Below are 17,884 nucleotides of genomic sequence, written 5' to 3'. Positions count from 1 at the left end.
ATGCCGAGGCTGAGCTGCCACGGTCAGGATTGCACCCTCCTGTCCCACACACACCTCTCCGGCAGCAGCCCTCCGCCGGCCACGAGAGCAGAGCTTTATTCAGGCTAGTCCCTGGGGCATCCATCCTCTCCGATGGAAGCGAATCCACACGATGCCACGGGAGCAGCCTCGTAAGCTGTCAGAAAGCCTGTCTGAACTGAGGAGATACTGCCCAGGCGCAGAGGTCCCCCAAAACCACTTCTACCACAGAGCACTGGCGGGACGATCCTATCCTCCAGCACAGACATTTGTCCCCAGCATCGCCCCAGCAGCTCCACAGCACATCCCTGCTACGCACATCCTCGCTCTGGTGCCTCCTGGTCCTGCGACAACCCACCCACCGATGCCCGGCCAACCCACAATTGCCCAGGGGCAACAATGGGCCCGGGCCAGGAGCAGACTTGGAAAACTGTGTAAGTCACCCAGCCAGGAGAGGAAGGTTGGATCCCTGTCACAGGGAGCAGCTTGACATCCAAGTGCAGTGAAGAGGCTGGGTCGTCTCCATCTTCCAGTCCCAGAAATGCATTGCTGTCTTTGTCCTTCACAATTTGTCCTTTGTCCACCCGGTATTACACCACGCTGGATAGGTGGCCTGGCCCAGACCATCAGCCTTCCATGCAAGACACAGACACTTCAAAACCAGCAAGCCACATCTCCAAAGCCTAGGGTGAAGCCAACTAACTAAAATTAGAAAAACAACATGGAAAATCTATATTATTCAGTTTCAAACTATGCACCTGCGCTAGGTCCTGAGCACATCACCCGAATAAAATCCAGTCAGGGAGCAAGCTCTTCAGGGCTGAGGCAGCTCAGCCTCACGTTGCAACTGCTCCAGCTCCAAGCGACCCACTGAGGAGGGGCTGCACGCTGCCGTAAGCAGAAGGGACACGTAGCAGCGATGTGGGGCTGTGCGGCTGCTGCTTAGGAGGCAGGTGATGGGGAGCACAAACAGCTGCTGGTACCATCACCAGAACTGCAGCTCCTCACAGCAGCTGATTTCAGGCGCCCACAGCCCAGCATACACAGCAATTCAGCAGTCAGCTGGAGCCACAAGTACCTACGGGCAGACTTCTGCATCCCACGTGAATGCTGCAAACCCCTGGCGTTTACACAGGGGTCTGACTCCCTTTCCCTTACATCAAACGCATTTCAGTTGAAGCCTGACATGGGCGATGCTGAAGAGAGACCTCACAACCGCTACCTGCTGCGGCGACTGGTGGGGAAGGGTCTTGCGGGGAACATGACTGAAATGAAGCCGCTTTCTGCCTACACAACGCCAGAAACCTGCCCTGATGAGAGCTGGCTCCAGCGGGTCCTTCTGAGCAGCTCCTGGCCCCACACCACAAAAAGCCGCTGGCTGGGCTGAGCCAGCATTAGCAGCATCACCAAAGTCGGACACCAAGAGTGCCTACAGTGCCATAAATCACCCTTGCAGAGCAATACAGCACAAGGCCAACATTTAGATAAATAAAATGCTAAAGAGCCAAAAGCAGCCTCATTAAAATATACTTCTTCATGCAGCAGACTGAAGAGGTACTTGGGCCCAGCCAGAGGTGCCGAAAGCGTCCTTCGCTGCCAGCGAGGAAGGCTGGACACGTCCGCGCTGCCCTGCCTGGGGGTGCTGGGAGGGGGAGCCGGTGAAAGCACTCCCAGTCTCAAGGTCTTTTTGTGTTATTACTTGATTCGAGAACACCGAGAGCGCCGTCTCCCTCCCCTTCCTGGAAAATCCTCTGACCCTAAATAACCCGAGTCTATCAGGCTCATTTAGATACGCTAATCAAACTGCCTAATGCCAGGAGACTGAATGCAGTATTACAGAAAAGCCCTCGGCAACACAAAAACAGAGACAGCCCTGCGGAAGGAAGAAAAAAAGGCTTCCCCCCCCGGCCTTTTTTTAAAATTTTTTAAAGCGTTCAGCCTGCTGCCTTACCTACCATAATGTCTCCAGCCGAATCTCCTGTGCTGTCCCTTGACCTCAGGATAACCCACACACTAAACTAATAACTGCACGCAGCCGCGCAGCCTTTCTGCCTCTCTCGCTTTCTCTTTTGAACGTGTGCACTTGTTGGCATGCTTCATTTCTCCTTCCCCTGCTTGCAGCTGCCCGGGTCCGGGTTGCCTGACCTCCAACAAGGAGGAAGAAAGGGGGGTTTGAAAGCGATGCTGGAAGCACCTCCAGGCACTGACCCGCAGCACACAGAGCCAGACAACGCCGCGCCATGGCCAACGGCAGCTCTGACCCTGCCCTCCCAGCTCCAACATAGAGCACATCCATACGGACACGGCATCTACCGACTGTTCCATCCAGATGGCACTCCCACAGCTGCAAGAATTAGCCCCCGAGGAGAAGACCCCAGAGACACGAGGCCTGCAGAAAGGAAGCCTGGAGCTGGTCTTGCAACAGAAAGGCAAACTGCTCCTCCTCCCTTCCTCCCACTGGCAGAAAAAACAAGAAGCCCAGTGCTTCTGGCTTCCTTGGAAAACAGCTCTGGAGCAAACCCGTGGAGACCTAGAGCACAACCAGACATGCACCTGCAGCGCAGCTCGAGCAGCCCAAAGCATTAGATCCGTCCCCCGTTGCTTACCACGTCTTCAGCCGAGAAAGCAACCAGGAGCTCCCTGCTGAGTTTCGGTGCAAAGACAGCTTCGCTTAAAAACCACCGGCTCTTGTTTTGCAGTGACGCCGAGGAGGAGCGGTCCCGGGGTCAGTCACCACATCCGCCAGCTGAGCCGGCTCCCCGGCGGAGGGTAGCACTTGCACCAGCAGCCACCTCTAATCACGGCATCGGGCGCAGGCAGTGCCTCACCTGCAGAGCTCCCCGGGCACAGGAGCCCTCGCCCAGCTACCAGCCACTGTCGCACACTGTCCTCGTCACCTTTTGCAGGCAGGCAAACAGGCCAGGGCACTGCACACACTCATCGAGGAGCAAATCCCAGCTCCTCGCCACCTCCGCCAAGGATTAGGTTGTGGGCTGTTTGTTACAAGCTCACCCAGCGATGTACTGCGAATAATTTTTATTTCTTAACGACGTGCTATTTCTGCTGAAGCACTCCCAAGCGTTTAGCCTAAATGAGGCCGATTAATAATGGTGTGGTCCGAATAGTGAGCAAAAAACAATGCCAAATCATCCCTATTTATTTCACTATTTATAAATTGTCCCTTATCTAATTTCAGAAGAGGATGCCTGGCCCGTTCCTGCAGCTCATGAGCAACACGTGTGCCATTCTGGGAACTCCTTTTAACCGCAGGGGAATTGATGGGCGAGGGCAGCGGGGCTTGTGCCCCCACAAACCGTGGCACTGGTGGCACGCAGAGCCAGAGCTGGGCACTTTACAGGTGCTGCCCGGGCATGTCCCACACTCCTCTCGTCTCCCCAACAACATCCCGCTGGCTTTGGGGGGCTGGGGACCTTGCTCCAACCCACGCCTCACCTTCATCCTGGGTGTCCTGGTTTCCACTGGTATTTCCCAAGAGGAGAGGAGAGGTGAGAGCGGCTGCAGACAGCACTGCCCGGAGCAACGCCTGCACTGGCCACAGGCTCCACCCCTCTCCTCCTGCTTTTCTGCTGGTGTTTCCCCAAATCAGAGAATGCCCTGTGCCTCTGATGCCCAGAGCTATTCCCCGTACAACGAGGACGGCCAGAGGGGACACACAAGTCAGAGCGGCCCAACACGGTGGCCAAGGCTTGACCGCACAGCCTTGGACTGCAAAGCCACCCTGTCCCCCAGGAAGCACACGGCAGGTTGAGCTTCCCCCACCCCCAGGAGCACGCAGCCAGCACGCAGCAGCATAGCCCGACTTGAAACCTGCAAGGGCCTCAGACCATCCAGCAATTAATTTGTGCAATAAGCTGCTGCTTGAGCCCGTTGGTGCAAGCCTGGCTGCAGCAGGAGGCTGGGCTAGCAATCGGTGCCACCTGCGAGCCAGGCAGACCAGCTCTCCAGTCCAAGGTGAGGTGGCCAAAGCAGCACGGCCACCGCTCCAGCAGCTTTGCCAGAGACAGGGGATACCCCCACCCCTGCTCTGCACACCCTGAACTTTGAAAAAAGAAGTTGCTTTAAATCTCTTTCTGCCAGCAGCAAGCGTGACCTATTTTAGCAATAAACGGAAAAGCTCTCTGGTGCCTGGATACCCCTTGGCACTGGCAGCACAGCAGTTGCTCATCAGACCGAGAAATGCACTTTTTAGCTTTTGCTTGGAGAAAATAATTTTTCCCAAAGCCGGTTCAGGTAAGAGGAAGGGGGAAGGTTCAGGAGGAACCGGGGTGGTAGCAGAGCCATCACTGCTTGAGATCCAGACAGCACGGGCTGCAAGGGGACCAGTATGGCATATAGCCCACCGCCCTCAGCCTCCCCAGCAAAGAGGAGCCACCCTCTGCTACTGAAAACCTCCACTGAAGTGCAAGGAGGTGGTTATTGATCAAAACAGGTTGCCCACAAGTACACTGCTGTCCGTCCAACTTCCTCCCCCAAACCCTGGGAGGAGCTCACTGCAGATTTAAGAAAAAAAAACCATAAACAACAACCCCTCCACAATCAGCTCTACTGTTGAAGATAAGGTCAGTAATAAAAACCTGGCTGAATACATGCATTTTTATCTTGCCTATGGGGATGCAACATGTGCTGAAAAGACAAATGCCCTTATTGTTCTGACACAGTCTCATTGCCATCCATCTCTCAGAAGCTGCTGACTTGGCCTTTTGTTTTAGGAGGTGACCACACTGCGCGTGGCCCCTTCTTGGAAGGCATTGATTTCTGCTGCCATCCCTGCACTGAGGCCATGTCTGCTGCCAGCACCATTAGCGTCTGTACCAGCTGCACAGTAATGCATCCTTCCCGACGGCCTCTCCCCCACCTCTCCAGCAAACCAGGGCTGTCAGCAGCATTTAGCTGTCCCATCTGAATATGCCATTCATGGAGAAGTAGTCACGTCTCGGTGGGGGCAGCTCTCAGCTGTTGTGGTTTCCCAGTCATCTGACCGGTGCCTGGTGCTGGAGCCAGCCGCCAGCCCTCTGAGGTGCCCGCAGAGCAGCAGCAGCACATCCATTACAGTGCTGCTTTTGAGTCTCTTTCCATCACAAGACTTTTGTCCCAGTCACATCCAGGCGCCTTTGAGCCGGGAATGACCCGACTGCCCTTCCTCCATTCCCCACGCCTGGTGCTCTGCTTCCTGAAGCCACTTGTGGTCACCCATGCAGGGTGAGCAGCTCTCTTCACCCAACAAACCCAAAGCTTGCACCTTAAAAACACCAGGTCATTTTGCTGATCATTGCCTCTCTTCTGCAGCGTAGTCCCCCACCATCTCCCACCACACATGCTCCCACACAACACCCATAACCTATCTGCAGGTCCACGTAGGACCCTTTTGTCTTTCCACGTCCCCCACTCAGCTCTCTCCCACACTTCCTCACACCTCCACAGCAAATCCTTCAGGTCAAAGAACCTGACTTGCTCAGTATTTTGAATAAATGTAGTGACAGTGACAACCAGCAAAAGCCCCCCAGTCTTGCAGAAGGTGTCTCCAGGGGCTGGCTGGGCAGTCAGGCTAGGAGTGCAGGCAAAGGCTTTACATCTCCAAAAGTGGCCAAGCCACAAAAACAGCAAAAGTTTTTTCTTCCCCTGTGGATTTACAATCTTGAGATCAACCAAAAGCAAAGCATCACCCTCTGCATCAAATCATATCCAAAAAGCAGATTAGGGAGCAACCGTAGAAGTTTACAGTAGCTTGAAGAAAAAGAACTGTTTTGGATAAAGGCTGTATCCTAGGGAAAATGAGCTTTAAATACAAACTGCTGTAAGCCAACTCCTTCTTCCTGGCAATGGGAGAGAGACCCCAGGGCAGGGAATTAGGTGTCCTGTTCTTTCACCTCTCCCAGTCCCCACGGCAGAAAGCCCATTTCCCCAAATCCGCCGCTGAGCTGCTCAGAGCTCACGCAATCCTTCACTGGCAACCTCGAGGTACTTCAAGAGAGATCGCGCCGATTTCTCGTGACAGACCCGATCAGAGTCAGTATTTCCACAGTATGTTTTTGATTTCCAAGTCACTCCTTAAAACATTAGCTGGAGCCCGGCGGGCAAAATTCAGGATGCGAATCTCTGGCACGAACCGCCCCCTGCTCAGCTGCGCAGCTGGTAGCAGGAGGCTTTTCTTTGCGCTCGGAGGTGGTTGGAGAAGGCTCTTCACAGCCTGGGGGATTTTAGCATTTGGCACTGTAAAACTCTTCCGTTCTGCAAGTTCCTGGAGCACCGACACAGACTGGCATTTTGCTTCTAGCAGATAAAAGTGTGAATAACTACTCCAAGGAAAACCAACACAGCAGCAGAAGCACCTCGGGTATGTAATGCAAAATACACTGCCTCTCTGCAGGCTTACCTGCCGTCACCTTGCCACGCTGATCACGTCACTGCGGAGAGGAGCTAGCTCCTGCCATCTCCTTACAGCACCCTCCACAGCAGGACGCTGGGTTTAACTTGCCCTGCTCAAACTGCTGGGAGGTGGAGTCTGGGCATGGAAGGCACTTGCTTCCCCCCAGGCCACCATTTGGCTAGGACACCAAATCAACACACAAGTTTGCACCAGCCTCTTGTCTCTCGTTCAGCAGACAAGGAAGTATTTATCATGGGCCAAGAAAAACGAGCGATCTGCCTGGGATGCTCCTGCACAAGCGCTGTTTTGCAAACGGGGAGTTTAATAAAGGAACTACAGAGCTGCTCCCAGACAGGAGAGGTGGCACGGGAGGCGGCATGAAGGTCTCAAAACTGGAGCAGAGAGGTTAAGTTCATTTTGCCATCTCAGCTGAGCAGCGTGTGGGGAACAAGGCCAAACAGCACACAGGAGGCATGCTGAGCACCTCTTGTTTTGTGCGGAGGGGATGGTGCTCCCCAACGGAGATTCAAGTGATGATGGAGCACCAATTTCATATGCATGTACACACCCCCCAATCCTACCAATCCCCAAACCTGTTTAATATCTCTCATAGGTAAAGCCTTGAAAGCACCCCAAAAGCAGAAGCTGTTTTGGCACAGCGGCTGCTGCACAAGGACACCTTGTGTGCCCCGACCCCAGCATCTCCTGCAGCTGGTACCACCCTTCTGGTAACTCCAGCCTTCATCCGAAGCTGCACCATTCCTGTGGCACTGAACTGTCAGGGCCCTACAGGAGGATGACTGGTAAGGAGGGCACAGCAAGAAACTGGATCCACAGGGGAGGAAGAGAGGGGAACCCTTCCATCCACAGGGAATATTGATCCCAAAGGTGCTTTAAAAGGAAAGGGGAACTTGCACTAAGCAGGGAAATTGATCTGTTTACAGAAAATATCTGCAGGTTGCCTGAAAATGAATATCCTTCATGCAAAAGTTTCCTTTGAGAAAGCATGAACTTTGGACACATTAGAAGGTTAAGAGCATAAGTAATGTGTTTCTTCACCTTTAGCTAAAGGTCACGGAGCATTCAAACAATTCTTCTGTTCCCAAGCTGAATATGACAGAAGTCAACCAAGCACCCCAACATTACAGCTAATTAATATGGGAAACAAAAACATTTCCCCTGCAGTTTGGCCAAGAACCACACAGTGCCCTTAAGAAGAAAGTGCTGATTATTGGTGATTTTAGTTTTACCTAAAGGAAGTCAAACAAACCAGAACCTTTTCACCAAGCTTCCTTCTTCCCTTTAAAAGCATGCACACTTGTCAAAGTTTTTTTACAAGTCATTTTTTAGTAAGATGGAATTAAATCTAGGGTCATTATAAAATACCACACCACTTTCACATCCAGCCTCTCTGACAGCTGTTGAGACCAGATGCCTCTCAGTGAGGAGGAGGAGGAGGAGGAGGAGAGGGAGGATGACACCCCGATACAGATGGGGACCAACCTACCCAGTGGAAGAGCCTGTTCACTGCATCACCCATCAGAGCTCAGTCTGGATCAGACCCACGGATTCACAGCCCTGCCCAAAGCTGCCACTTAAGAGTGAAACCAGCCAACAAACATCCTGACTCGACCGGTACTGGATCTTCTCCACCAGCTCCAAACTCAGCAGTAACTCCTGGAATGTGCTGCTGGGAGATACAAAGCATATTTCTGTCTGTTCACTTGAAACATGTCTTTTTCCCCATTTTGTTGGACACTCCCTCGGGTTTTAGGAGTAGGAGAAGAAAAATGCCCAAGCCTGCTTCCACTGCCTTCTGCCCCTTCACAACATCCCCTCTCACTTGCCTCATCTATGAAATCAAACAGCTGCAATCCTTTAAGTCACTTTTCATAAAGTGTCTCCAAGCCGAAAATAATGTCACGGCTCATTTCTGAGCTCAGTATTCTTGCCGCACCGCATTTCCCTGGGTGCGACCGTCACAGTTGGACTGTGATTATTTATTTATATTATAATAGCATTTGCAGCCCTGCTGTGCTCAGCCCTGCGCACGCGCCCAGGAGGTGACCCAGGGCGTTTCCACCACCAGGATAAGGATCCCCAGGCTGACGAATTCCCAACTGTTGGGAAAGGATGTCGTGGAACGCAGCAAACCAGAACCAAAATCTAATTAGATGCAAGACATACTAGTGTCGGGTTGGTTTTGGCCTCTCTTGCTTTCTTCCAAACAAGCTCTCACTGTGCAAACACACCCCATGACAAAACTGACCTGGCCAAGACATGCAAGCAAATACCGCTGACTTTTAATATTAAACAGCGCAGCAACTTCAAAGCAACTGGGCTCTCCTCTCCCAAGCAATCCCACCAGAGATCAGCTCCAGCCCCAGAGCCATGGCCAGGTTCCAGCTCTCGGCGCCGCTGAGCAGGAGACACGTGTTTGCAAACAGCTGAGAGCGGCAGGACAGATCATGCAGGGACATGCTTGAAGAAACGCTCTGCCTACCCTCCCGAGGAGCGGCAAGGTGCGTTTGGTTTGCGTGGGGCTGGCACGCTTCTGCCGAGAGGAGCCTTTCGGCTTTCCATCCAAAAAAAATCTCAGCTCGGACCTCTCTCCTGCATCCAGACACCTAAAAGGTATCACATTAACTTTGGAAGATTACATGCGGCTGTAAAAATAGCTTCTAGAAGCAAACGCCAGCAACTTCTTCCAACATTAATATGATAGAATAAAACAGTATTCACTCTAGCCAGAGAGCAGGACAGGTTGGAGAAACCCAGAGCTCCGTCCGACTTGCAAACAACTGCCCCGCTTGGTTCATTCTGCTGTTGCGACACTAAGGGGAAGCAACTGGGGTTTGCAGGAGATAGGGACTCACCCCCGAGGCTAGGAGCCTTTCGCACTCTTCCAAAATCCGTCTCCACAGTGGGTATTGAGGTTTCTTTGGTTTGTTTTTAAATCACGGCTTTGCAACAACTGCAGATCTTGCTCACCTGGTCACATCCTTCTCCTGCTCAGGTTTCTGATACAAAGGGAACTGGGATTTTCTTTTTGAGACAAATGCTCTCATTCTGTCCCACCTCCCAAATAAACACGCTCGCACCGACGGAAGCAAAACTCCCATAAATCCAACCAGGTCAGCGTGTCTCATACCCTGGATGAAAAGCTTCTTTGTGCAGAAGCACACAGGCAGGCCCCGAGCGATCTAGATGAGCCAGCTAACACAGCCAAAGGCTCGTCCTGCGCCCTCCTTAACGTTTCTATTTCAAAGCCTTTCCCAACTCCGTCTCTGCTCCCTGTGCCGCTCTGCTGAAGCCCAGCAAAGAGGGCACACGAGGGAATTTCACCCCTTCACTGACACTTTGTGGGTCTCGAGGCTTTCAAGTCAAACCCTAAAATCTTCACAGCAGGAGTTTTACCGTTCAGTAGCCACCATGGTCAGAAACATAACCCCAAGATCAGGTCTCCTCGCTAACTCGTGTTACAAGCACCTTCCTGGCTGTGGCCACCTTGCTGTAACCCACCAAGAAGCAGCTCCAAAGAGTAGACTTACCAGCATGTGCCACACTCCAGCACCTAATAAGATTCATTTAAGCAGCTTGAGCTGACTAAAGCTGTTCCACTAAGCAGAGTTTTTTCTGTTAAGGGCTTAAACCTAAAACATTCAACTATCCAGGATGAGCAAGCACAGACGTGAGTGACATGGCACAGAAAGAGGCTGAATCCGGGTGAATTAACTCGTGCAAGCTCCGGTGCATTCAACAAAACACAGCCAACGAAAAAAAAATCACCACCAGCTTATACCTTGATCCAAGAGGAGACAAGACTACAGGTCAAGGGTAAGAGGGGGAAAAAGTGGGGAAGGATAAAATGGAAAAAAAATCAGCAGCTCAATTTTCTTCTCGCTCCCCAGGAGTGCCACCACCAGCCAGGAACGCCATGTAGAGAGGGACAGGTCTCCTGACTGAAGGGCAGGCAGTGGGTTCACCCCCGGCGGTCTGCCTGGAAATCAGGAGAGCTCTCCCGTGGGTGTGAGGAGCAAGGACTGGGCTCGCTGGGAAGCAGTAAGCCCACACACAGGAGGGGACGCTCGTTCCCTTGTGATTCAGCGCCAAGGAAAAGCCAAACTGAAGAGGCTGGAGGCCACGTGCTCCTGCTCCACGTGGATGGCCAACCTTCCCTCTCCACCCAAGCTGGTTGCTCTTGCCAAGACGACAAACGGGCTCAGGTGCTCGGAAGTGATGAGCCAGAGCCCATGAGCGCCGCCACGGCAAGCACCGGAAAGAGGCTGGAAAGGGAGAGAAAAGCTGAAAGCACCATATGGAGAAACAAAAGAGGATCCCACAAGAGAGGAACAATGAAATCCCGTACCACAGGCACGGAAACGGTCTGATTTCTCTGTAACAGCCACATCCGAGACCAGCGCAGCTGAACCACTGCCCCAGCGACGGGGACGCAGCTCCTACCCTGTGAGCGGGTAGGGAAGGAAAGTCTCTTGCCTTACCGCATGTGGTCGAGCAATCTGAACCGGATAGGACATGGCGTGCGGGGGGTAGCGTGGCTCGGCGGCACGCCAGCTCTGCGTCACGGGCTGCGTAGATCCAGACATGTCGAAAGAGCAGGCGCGGCAGTCGCTGCTTCCAAATCACCGAGACAAAGGATTAGGAGGGCCGAGAGCTCCTCTTCATCATGTGTGCGCTTTCCACGTCACGCAACAACTGAAAGCAAACGGGAAAGCAGCAGGTTAAAATTCAGTCAACCACAGTCCCACGAGAGAACCGAACATCAAGCCTCGGGCGATCACCAAAACCTGACTGCCCTCACAATTCTCCAGCAGTCCCATTTTCCACTTGGCAAACACCACTGCCAAGTTTTTGCTGTGGATTACTCCTATCACAGGGAAGTCCAAATATAAGATTATCTCAAATCCATCCCAACTGGCTGCCCCAGAAAGCCTTTCCCCAGCACCAGCAGGACCAGGCCTGCAAACCGCTGGCAATTTATTTGGGCCCTGTGGATCCACGTCTCCAAGTCCCCTGGAGATGGGTATTTTTTTTGAGGGCTGACTTAGTTCCCAAAAAACAAGCTGGAGTTTTGGTACGAGGTCCAAAGGCACCAGTTCCCTCCTCAGCCCATCTCTTTCCCCATCCGTGCTTTCACACACCCATAAATGCTTCTTTCAGTGCCCTCCTTTCCGAACCATGGCCATTTTTGTGAGGTAAGCCCTGATCTACACAAGGAGGGACACCGGGCATCAACCGCCCCCAGCAGCCCTCTCCATCCATGGGGCTACACTAAAACACAAGATTAAAGCAAGTCACACGCCTCGTAAGTGCCACGTAAATACTAGATCAGCCTTTCTGATCAGGACCAAGAGCCAGAGAAGACACCATGGCTCTGAGGGTATTTTCACAAACACCCCTGTCACCCACACGTTCAATGCTTCACCACGTGTTGCAATTCCTTTCGCAGCTGTAACAAAGTCAGGAAAACCAACAAAGCAGGAGACTCACAAGTTGCTGATTTTTATAGATACTTCACATAGTTTGTTCGGAGAGGATTTTAAGCTTCCTGCTTTTTGCCTGGATTTCAACAAAAAAGTAACAAACATCTGAATGCTGCCCTTCATCGCTGCCAGTTTAAAAGGCATTAACCATTATTCTCATATTAATGGTTAATAAATTCCCACCGCTGCCTGGGCTCGGAGGATGCTTCAAGGACCAATCTTGGGCAGGAGAGCTACATCTTCCCTACTCCTCCTCCCCAGGACCCCTTCTTCATCCCACACAACGCTGAGCACACTCGCAGGCTTCCTCCCCAGCAGAGGTACACGTTACGTATAGATTTGTGCAAGGTTTTCGGCAGTATCAAAATCTTTCATCAGATCAGCACACCGGGAGCAGCAGAGAAAGCTTCCAGCACCGTGAGCTCCCCAGCAGCACCTCCCCACGCTCTCATGGTCTCTGCTGCACGGGGAGCACAGCCAGGCCGAGCCAATGCAATTTCAACCAAAACAGCAGTTGGTGTGTACAAAAACCAAAAGGGGGTGGGAAAGGAAAAAAAAAAAAAAAAGGAAGTTTTTCTTTTTCTTTTTCTTTTCCCTCCTGTGAGACCACAGATCAGCCCGTGCTGATAAACCACTTGTTATCTGCTGCAGGCAGGCACAGGACCGCCTCGCTGGTTTGCCGGCACCCACGCACTGCTCACTAGCCAGAAATAAAATCAAACCAAGGCAACGGTCCCCGGCAGGCTGGGCACGACAAGCAGGGCAACAATGGCAGAAGGAAAGCAGCCTAAGGAGGAGGTCAAGTTTTACAAAAATAATGTTTTTCAGCAAATTCCCACTAAGGTTAAGGATGACAGACATACAGAGTCATCTCCATGCCCCTGCTGAGGCTCAGCTGAGCCTCTTCAGCAAAAGGTATTTTGCCAGGTTACGTATGAGAATACGCAGCGTGAGGTTTGGCTCTCAGGGCAGGGAGAGGAGGGACAACCAGGTCCCCTCCTGCTTTCGGCTCACTCCTGCACAGGAGCTGGGACTCCCCCCGGCCCTGCACCCACACATCCCCGCCGAGCCCTGGGGCACCTTACCTGCCACCCTGGTCCTGGGAAGCACCAGTGGCCCGGGAACAGCCTGACCCTCATCCCGGATGGGGACAGCCTTCCCACGCAGGAGCTCGGCGTGCTCCACCCCCGGGGCAGGAAAGCCCCTGTGCACGCGGGGGAATTCAGAGGCACCCAGAAGGCGGCTGGCGCGTATTTATACTTCCAGTATGACTACCCCACTTCCCCTCGCGCTTCCGACTGAATGGGATTTTAATTGCCGATTCCCACCCAAAGGTGGGGGCTATGGGGGGAGCACGCGGTTCAACATCTGCTCTGCTCACCCTCCGGGGACACACCACCACCCTCCCAGCTCTCCTGCAGCCCACGTGTGCTTCTATAGGGGCAAACCCTCCCTGCAGCTGCCAAGGACGCGTGCGTGATGCTCTCAAGGGCTCCAAAAGCTCACTGGATCTGCAGAAGTTTAAGGTACTTTCCTAATAACGGATTCAAACTTGGACATCTTGGCTTCCAGCCACCTAAGAGTTAATTAGCACATGTAAGTATATATATGTACACACGCCCCAAGTTGGGGGGGGGCCAGAGCCCTTGGCAGCTTTCAGCAAGCCAACTGCTTCCCTGGAAGCCCAGACCATGCCATGGCAGCTGTCTACAGTAAAAGAAACAGGATGATTTTTTTTTTTTTTTTTTTAATTCTTCAGATCAGAAGTTCAGCTTCAAAACTCAGCACCAAGTGCAAAGCCGCACGATGTCAAGCTTTAAAACAGTCTAAAAGCTTTTTGCTTCTGTGTGTGCAACCAGCAAAAAGAAAAAAAAAAAAGAATTAACTCTCTACTAGAGGGATACACACACACACAGGGTGAAATTACAGGGGCCAACAAAACCATCCTGCACCAAGGCACACGGCCAGCGAGCTGTGCTGTGCTGGTGGTGTGCATTAACCACACGCAAGCAGGACCACAAAAGGTTTTTTTTCCTTACCAAGGGCAGCAAATAGCACCTCTGCCTCAGCAAAAAGCCCTGGAAAGCCAAGAGTAAAAATGATGTGCTTGCAAACAGGTGAAGCGCTGCCCCTGCATTTCCACGGAGCAGCAGGTCACCAGCAAGATCTCAGCACAAGTCTAAGGCCTTGGATGTTCTCCACCGCAGCTGGACTGTGGGCTGGAGCCAAATGAGGTCACCAAAGCACTGGGGCAGCTCCACAGATGCCGTCCCCGTAGATCCCATTTTTACGCTCCATGTGCAAAGAAAGGGGCTGCGGCAGCGTGCCCAGCCCAGTGCCGCTCCGGGCGGGAGGAGGATCCATGTCCAGCCGGCAGCTGGGCTGTGGGTGCTCCCACTGGGGAGCAAAGCGGGAGCATAACATCTTGCTGGGGATGTACTGGTGCTGCTTCAGAGCTGGGTGCTGCTTGGCCAGCTATCCCCAGCAAAAGATACTGGGGTGCCTCCTCATCAGCAGCCCTTAATTAATTATCATAAAGAGAGGAACACAAACAATAGGAACAGATTAATGGAAATAAAAGAAATAGTGCAGCCAGGCTCTTTAAATCTTTAAGATCGAACTGTTTGGTTCCTACTTTTCTCAACTGATTTTGATGAGGAACAGACATTGTCTCACAGGAAAAGTATTTCCCCCCCGGTTGGAGTCTCCATCAGAGGCTGTTTCATCCACAGACCTGCGTTAGCCATTACAGCACTAGGTATGAGGAGATCTACAGCCGCTGATTAGGAACAGGAGAAAGCCAGAGGTTACCGGCAAACCCGGCACCAGGGCTACCACAGGGACCTGTGGAGGAGGTGAGAGCCCGCGGAGGCTCCTGCACCCATTTATTTCCACTTGTCTGGGAGACTCCCAGGATCCTGCCCCATCACTGAAGCCTTCAAAAACTGCACCCTCCTCCCCTCTGCTAACTCCACACAGCAAACCAGCACCACCGTGCTCCTCTGTTTCTCCTCTTCATGTGCCATTTACTGTCTAAAATCATTTCCCCATCACCTGTTCTCCCTAATTTACACCATGAAAGCATTCTACATTAAAAAAGCCACTGCAAGCTGCTGCAGGCTTGCCTGCGCGCAGAGGAGCTCTGCCTGCATGCCCGGCTGCCCGGGCGCCTGCCAGCTCCCAGCAGCGTACGCCAGCTCGGGCGCAAGCAGACTCCTGTCCAGCCCAAAAGATGGGCACAGGCAAGCTCATGACGCCCCGCAGTGATCTACAGGTTCACAGTCAACGCCACTTAGACACAGGGCTGTGTATTTCTCTGCCGGTCCTTCAGCCCGGCAAAAGCATACATGGATACAGCCAGGACCATGCAAAAACCCTACAGGTCTAAAATAAGGCTTTGCAATTAAATTGATTTGCAAAAAATTTAATTAACGTCATTCAACACATTTGTTGCTCTTCAAAGTTAAAGCCAACTCTCCCCATCAGCTCCGTATTCCTCAGAGAGAGCAGAATTCCCAGGTGAGGTCCCTGGCTTGCCGCTGACACAATATAAATGTGGGCGAGTTGCCGTAATTACCCCATGCCTTAGTTCATCTGTCTGAAAGGCGAGAAAAACAAGACACTCCCAGCTCACAGAAAATACCGGTTTATCCATCCTTATAAAAGTTTTAAAGATCCCAATGAAAATACACTGCTCAAGTTCAAAGCAAGGACATGCTGAAATAAGACTAACAGAATATTCGGTTTCTTAAGTCCAGAGTAATGTTACCCAACTTGTGGTCTACGGACCATGGATGGTCTACAGAAGACGTTAGGATGTAGCCCACAAAATGACTGCAAAAGACCTTATTAAAAGGCAGCAGCTAGTACCACCATACTATGCAGACAAGGCAAATAAGTGAAATGCTGCTAGCACTCACCAGGCCACATTTAATTGAGGAGTATTGACAACAAAGCTAATGTTTAATTACATTAAATGATGCAAGTTTTTGGAAAAAACAACCAAGTCATCTTTACTCAAATGCTGAATACATGACAATTTTCCTCCTCGAACAAGAAAAAAAAAGGTATATATCCTCCAGTCAACTCACGTATTTTGAAATAAAAGTTAAGGAGATCTTTGTTCATAATGCGTAATTAATACTGAGCTATAACATTCACCTCCAAGAGACCAACCAACCCACCACGCTTAAAAAACCCCAGCGCAGACTTGTGCGCGGCACAGCAGAAAAGCACATTGCCTGTCAGCAGCCGTCCCACGGCCGGTAACGGCACTGACACGCCATACAGCTCTAGATCAAAACCAGACCTGAAAAGCAGTTAGAGATTTACCCACACTTGCTTTAAAGGACTAGTGGAAGCAAAAATAATTAAGATGTGATGAAAATGGGTAGAGAGAGGTTCCTAAGAAATGCACCACAATGTAATGATAATGGATTTGTCTAATCAATATGTGCATGAAATTTTCTTGGAAGACAGTTGTCATTATACACAAATATTTGTATGTACTGTATCTATTAAGTCCTTTCAATAGGAAAGCAGGCCGTCTGCCATAAATTTAGGGCTCTATTCACAGTAACAAAGACAACAATGTCAGTGTCTGCAGCCGGGGAATCCACAGTAGCATTCAATCACAGCAGGGTACAGAGGTTTTAAATTAAAATAGCAGCACAGGGTCAACAGGAAAGATCAGGTACATCCTGAGCTCCGTGGCATGGAGGAGAGGTTATTTCAACCCCAGGGGTCAAGGCCTGTACCTGCATGTGATCTTAAAGCATTTTTCTCACTTTGGAAGAGTACAAAAGCAAAGCGTCCTGCACATCACGGCCAGACCCCGCGGTTCCTTGTGTGCACCCCAAACAGCTGTACCCAAAACGCTCTTGCCCTGTTCCCCAGCTCGCTCTGAGGTCCGCCCGCTGACAGCAGCCCTCCCTCCCTCTGCTCTTTTGGCCAGATGACTTTTGAACTAGATTAATTTCCTAGCCTGACTGATGGTGCAGATGCACAAGCAATTACAGCAGCAGATCTGGGGGAAGAAGGGGCCTTGCAGCACCATGACGGAGCTGCCCGGGGTAGGATGTTACCCTCGTAAGAAGGTACAACCGGTCCCTAAGGCCACGGAGGGGATGGCAGAAGCTCAGGAGCTTAAGTCTCTCGTCCTGGTTTGCTGCCTCCTTGCTGGAAACCTCTAGGTTGCATCAGCTCTCCCACCACAGCACGGCTCCACGCAGAACTGGTTCTGATCCCCAATGAAAGGAGACTTCTCTGCCCCTGCTCCTATCACTGCCCAAAGCAGCAAAGCAGGATTTGTGACTTGTATTTCTCCTTTTCAATCTTTCCAAGCTATTTTGGGCACAGGACCCATGTTTAGCTCTGCCCCGAGATAACCTTTGCCAGCGTTTGTGTACAGATCTTGGCACCGCAGCTGCACGGAGCAAGGTCAGAGGGTTGGATTTTGCCAGCCCCGCTCCCGGTTGTGTTTCACAAGGCAGGTTTACCAGACAGGCTGCTCTCGGCAGTGACACGACGCCGGCCTGATGCTTCTGGCAGAGGAAAGTATCTGCTGTGTACTGCAACTCCTGCCGCTAACAGCCCTCGTTCAGACCCCGACCCTCAGTAGCGTAATCCAGTTGCTTGGGAGCAGATGAGACATCTCCACCGCCTGCCCCACCGTGGACACCGCTTGTCGGATGAACACTTGCAATGGATCTCACATGCTTTAAGTACCTCCCAGCCCTCGGCAACGAGGCTGCAAGTGACCTTGTGACGGCTCCCAGAGGGGCACCTATGTGCTTAAATGCACAAGACTGACCCATTTCTCTTTGCAGGAGTGCTCGGCTGTCAGTCCCCAGCTGCAGGGACGCCGTCTTATTAAAATGCACAAGCTACACACCAAGCGCCAGCCTGGCCACGGCTGCAGCATCAGGTCAGCATCAGCATGGCTGGCCCGAGCCCTTTCCTTTTACAACCCTCC

General features: G+C 51.9%; 1 protein-coding gene across 1 annotated transcript in view; it reads right to left on the bottom strand.

Moving 5' to 3' along the window:
• Window positions 1-11,013, bottom strand: part of LOC104080033 (nuclear receptor corepressor 2-like) — a gene marked incomplete at its 3' end in the record, with an annotated part of 54,095 nt that extends 43,082 nt beyond the window's left edge. Inside the window, exon 1 of the mRNA XM_009582289.1 lies at window positions 10,909-11,013. Within this exon, the coding sequence (XP_009580584.1) occupies window positions 10,909-11,013 (105 nt within the window). The remainder of the gene's footprint in view (window positions 1-10,908) is intronic.
• Window positions 11,014-17,884: the final 6,871 nt, after the last annotated feature.

Source organism: Fulmarus glacialis, unplaced genomic scaffold, assembly GCF_000690835.1.
Source record: "Fulmarus glacialis isolate BGI_N327 unplaced genomic scaffold, ASM69083v1 scaffold7960, whole genome shotgun sequence".
In the NCBI taxonomy this organism is placed as follows: Eukaryota; Metazoa; Chordata; class Aves; order Procellariiformes; family Procellariidae; genus Fulmarus; species Fulmarus glacialis.
The sequence above is the reverse complement of the archived record's forward strand: the minus strand, read 5'-3'. Positions and strand labels throughout refer to the sequence as shown.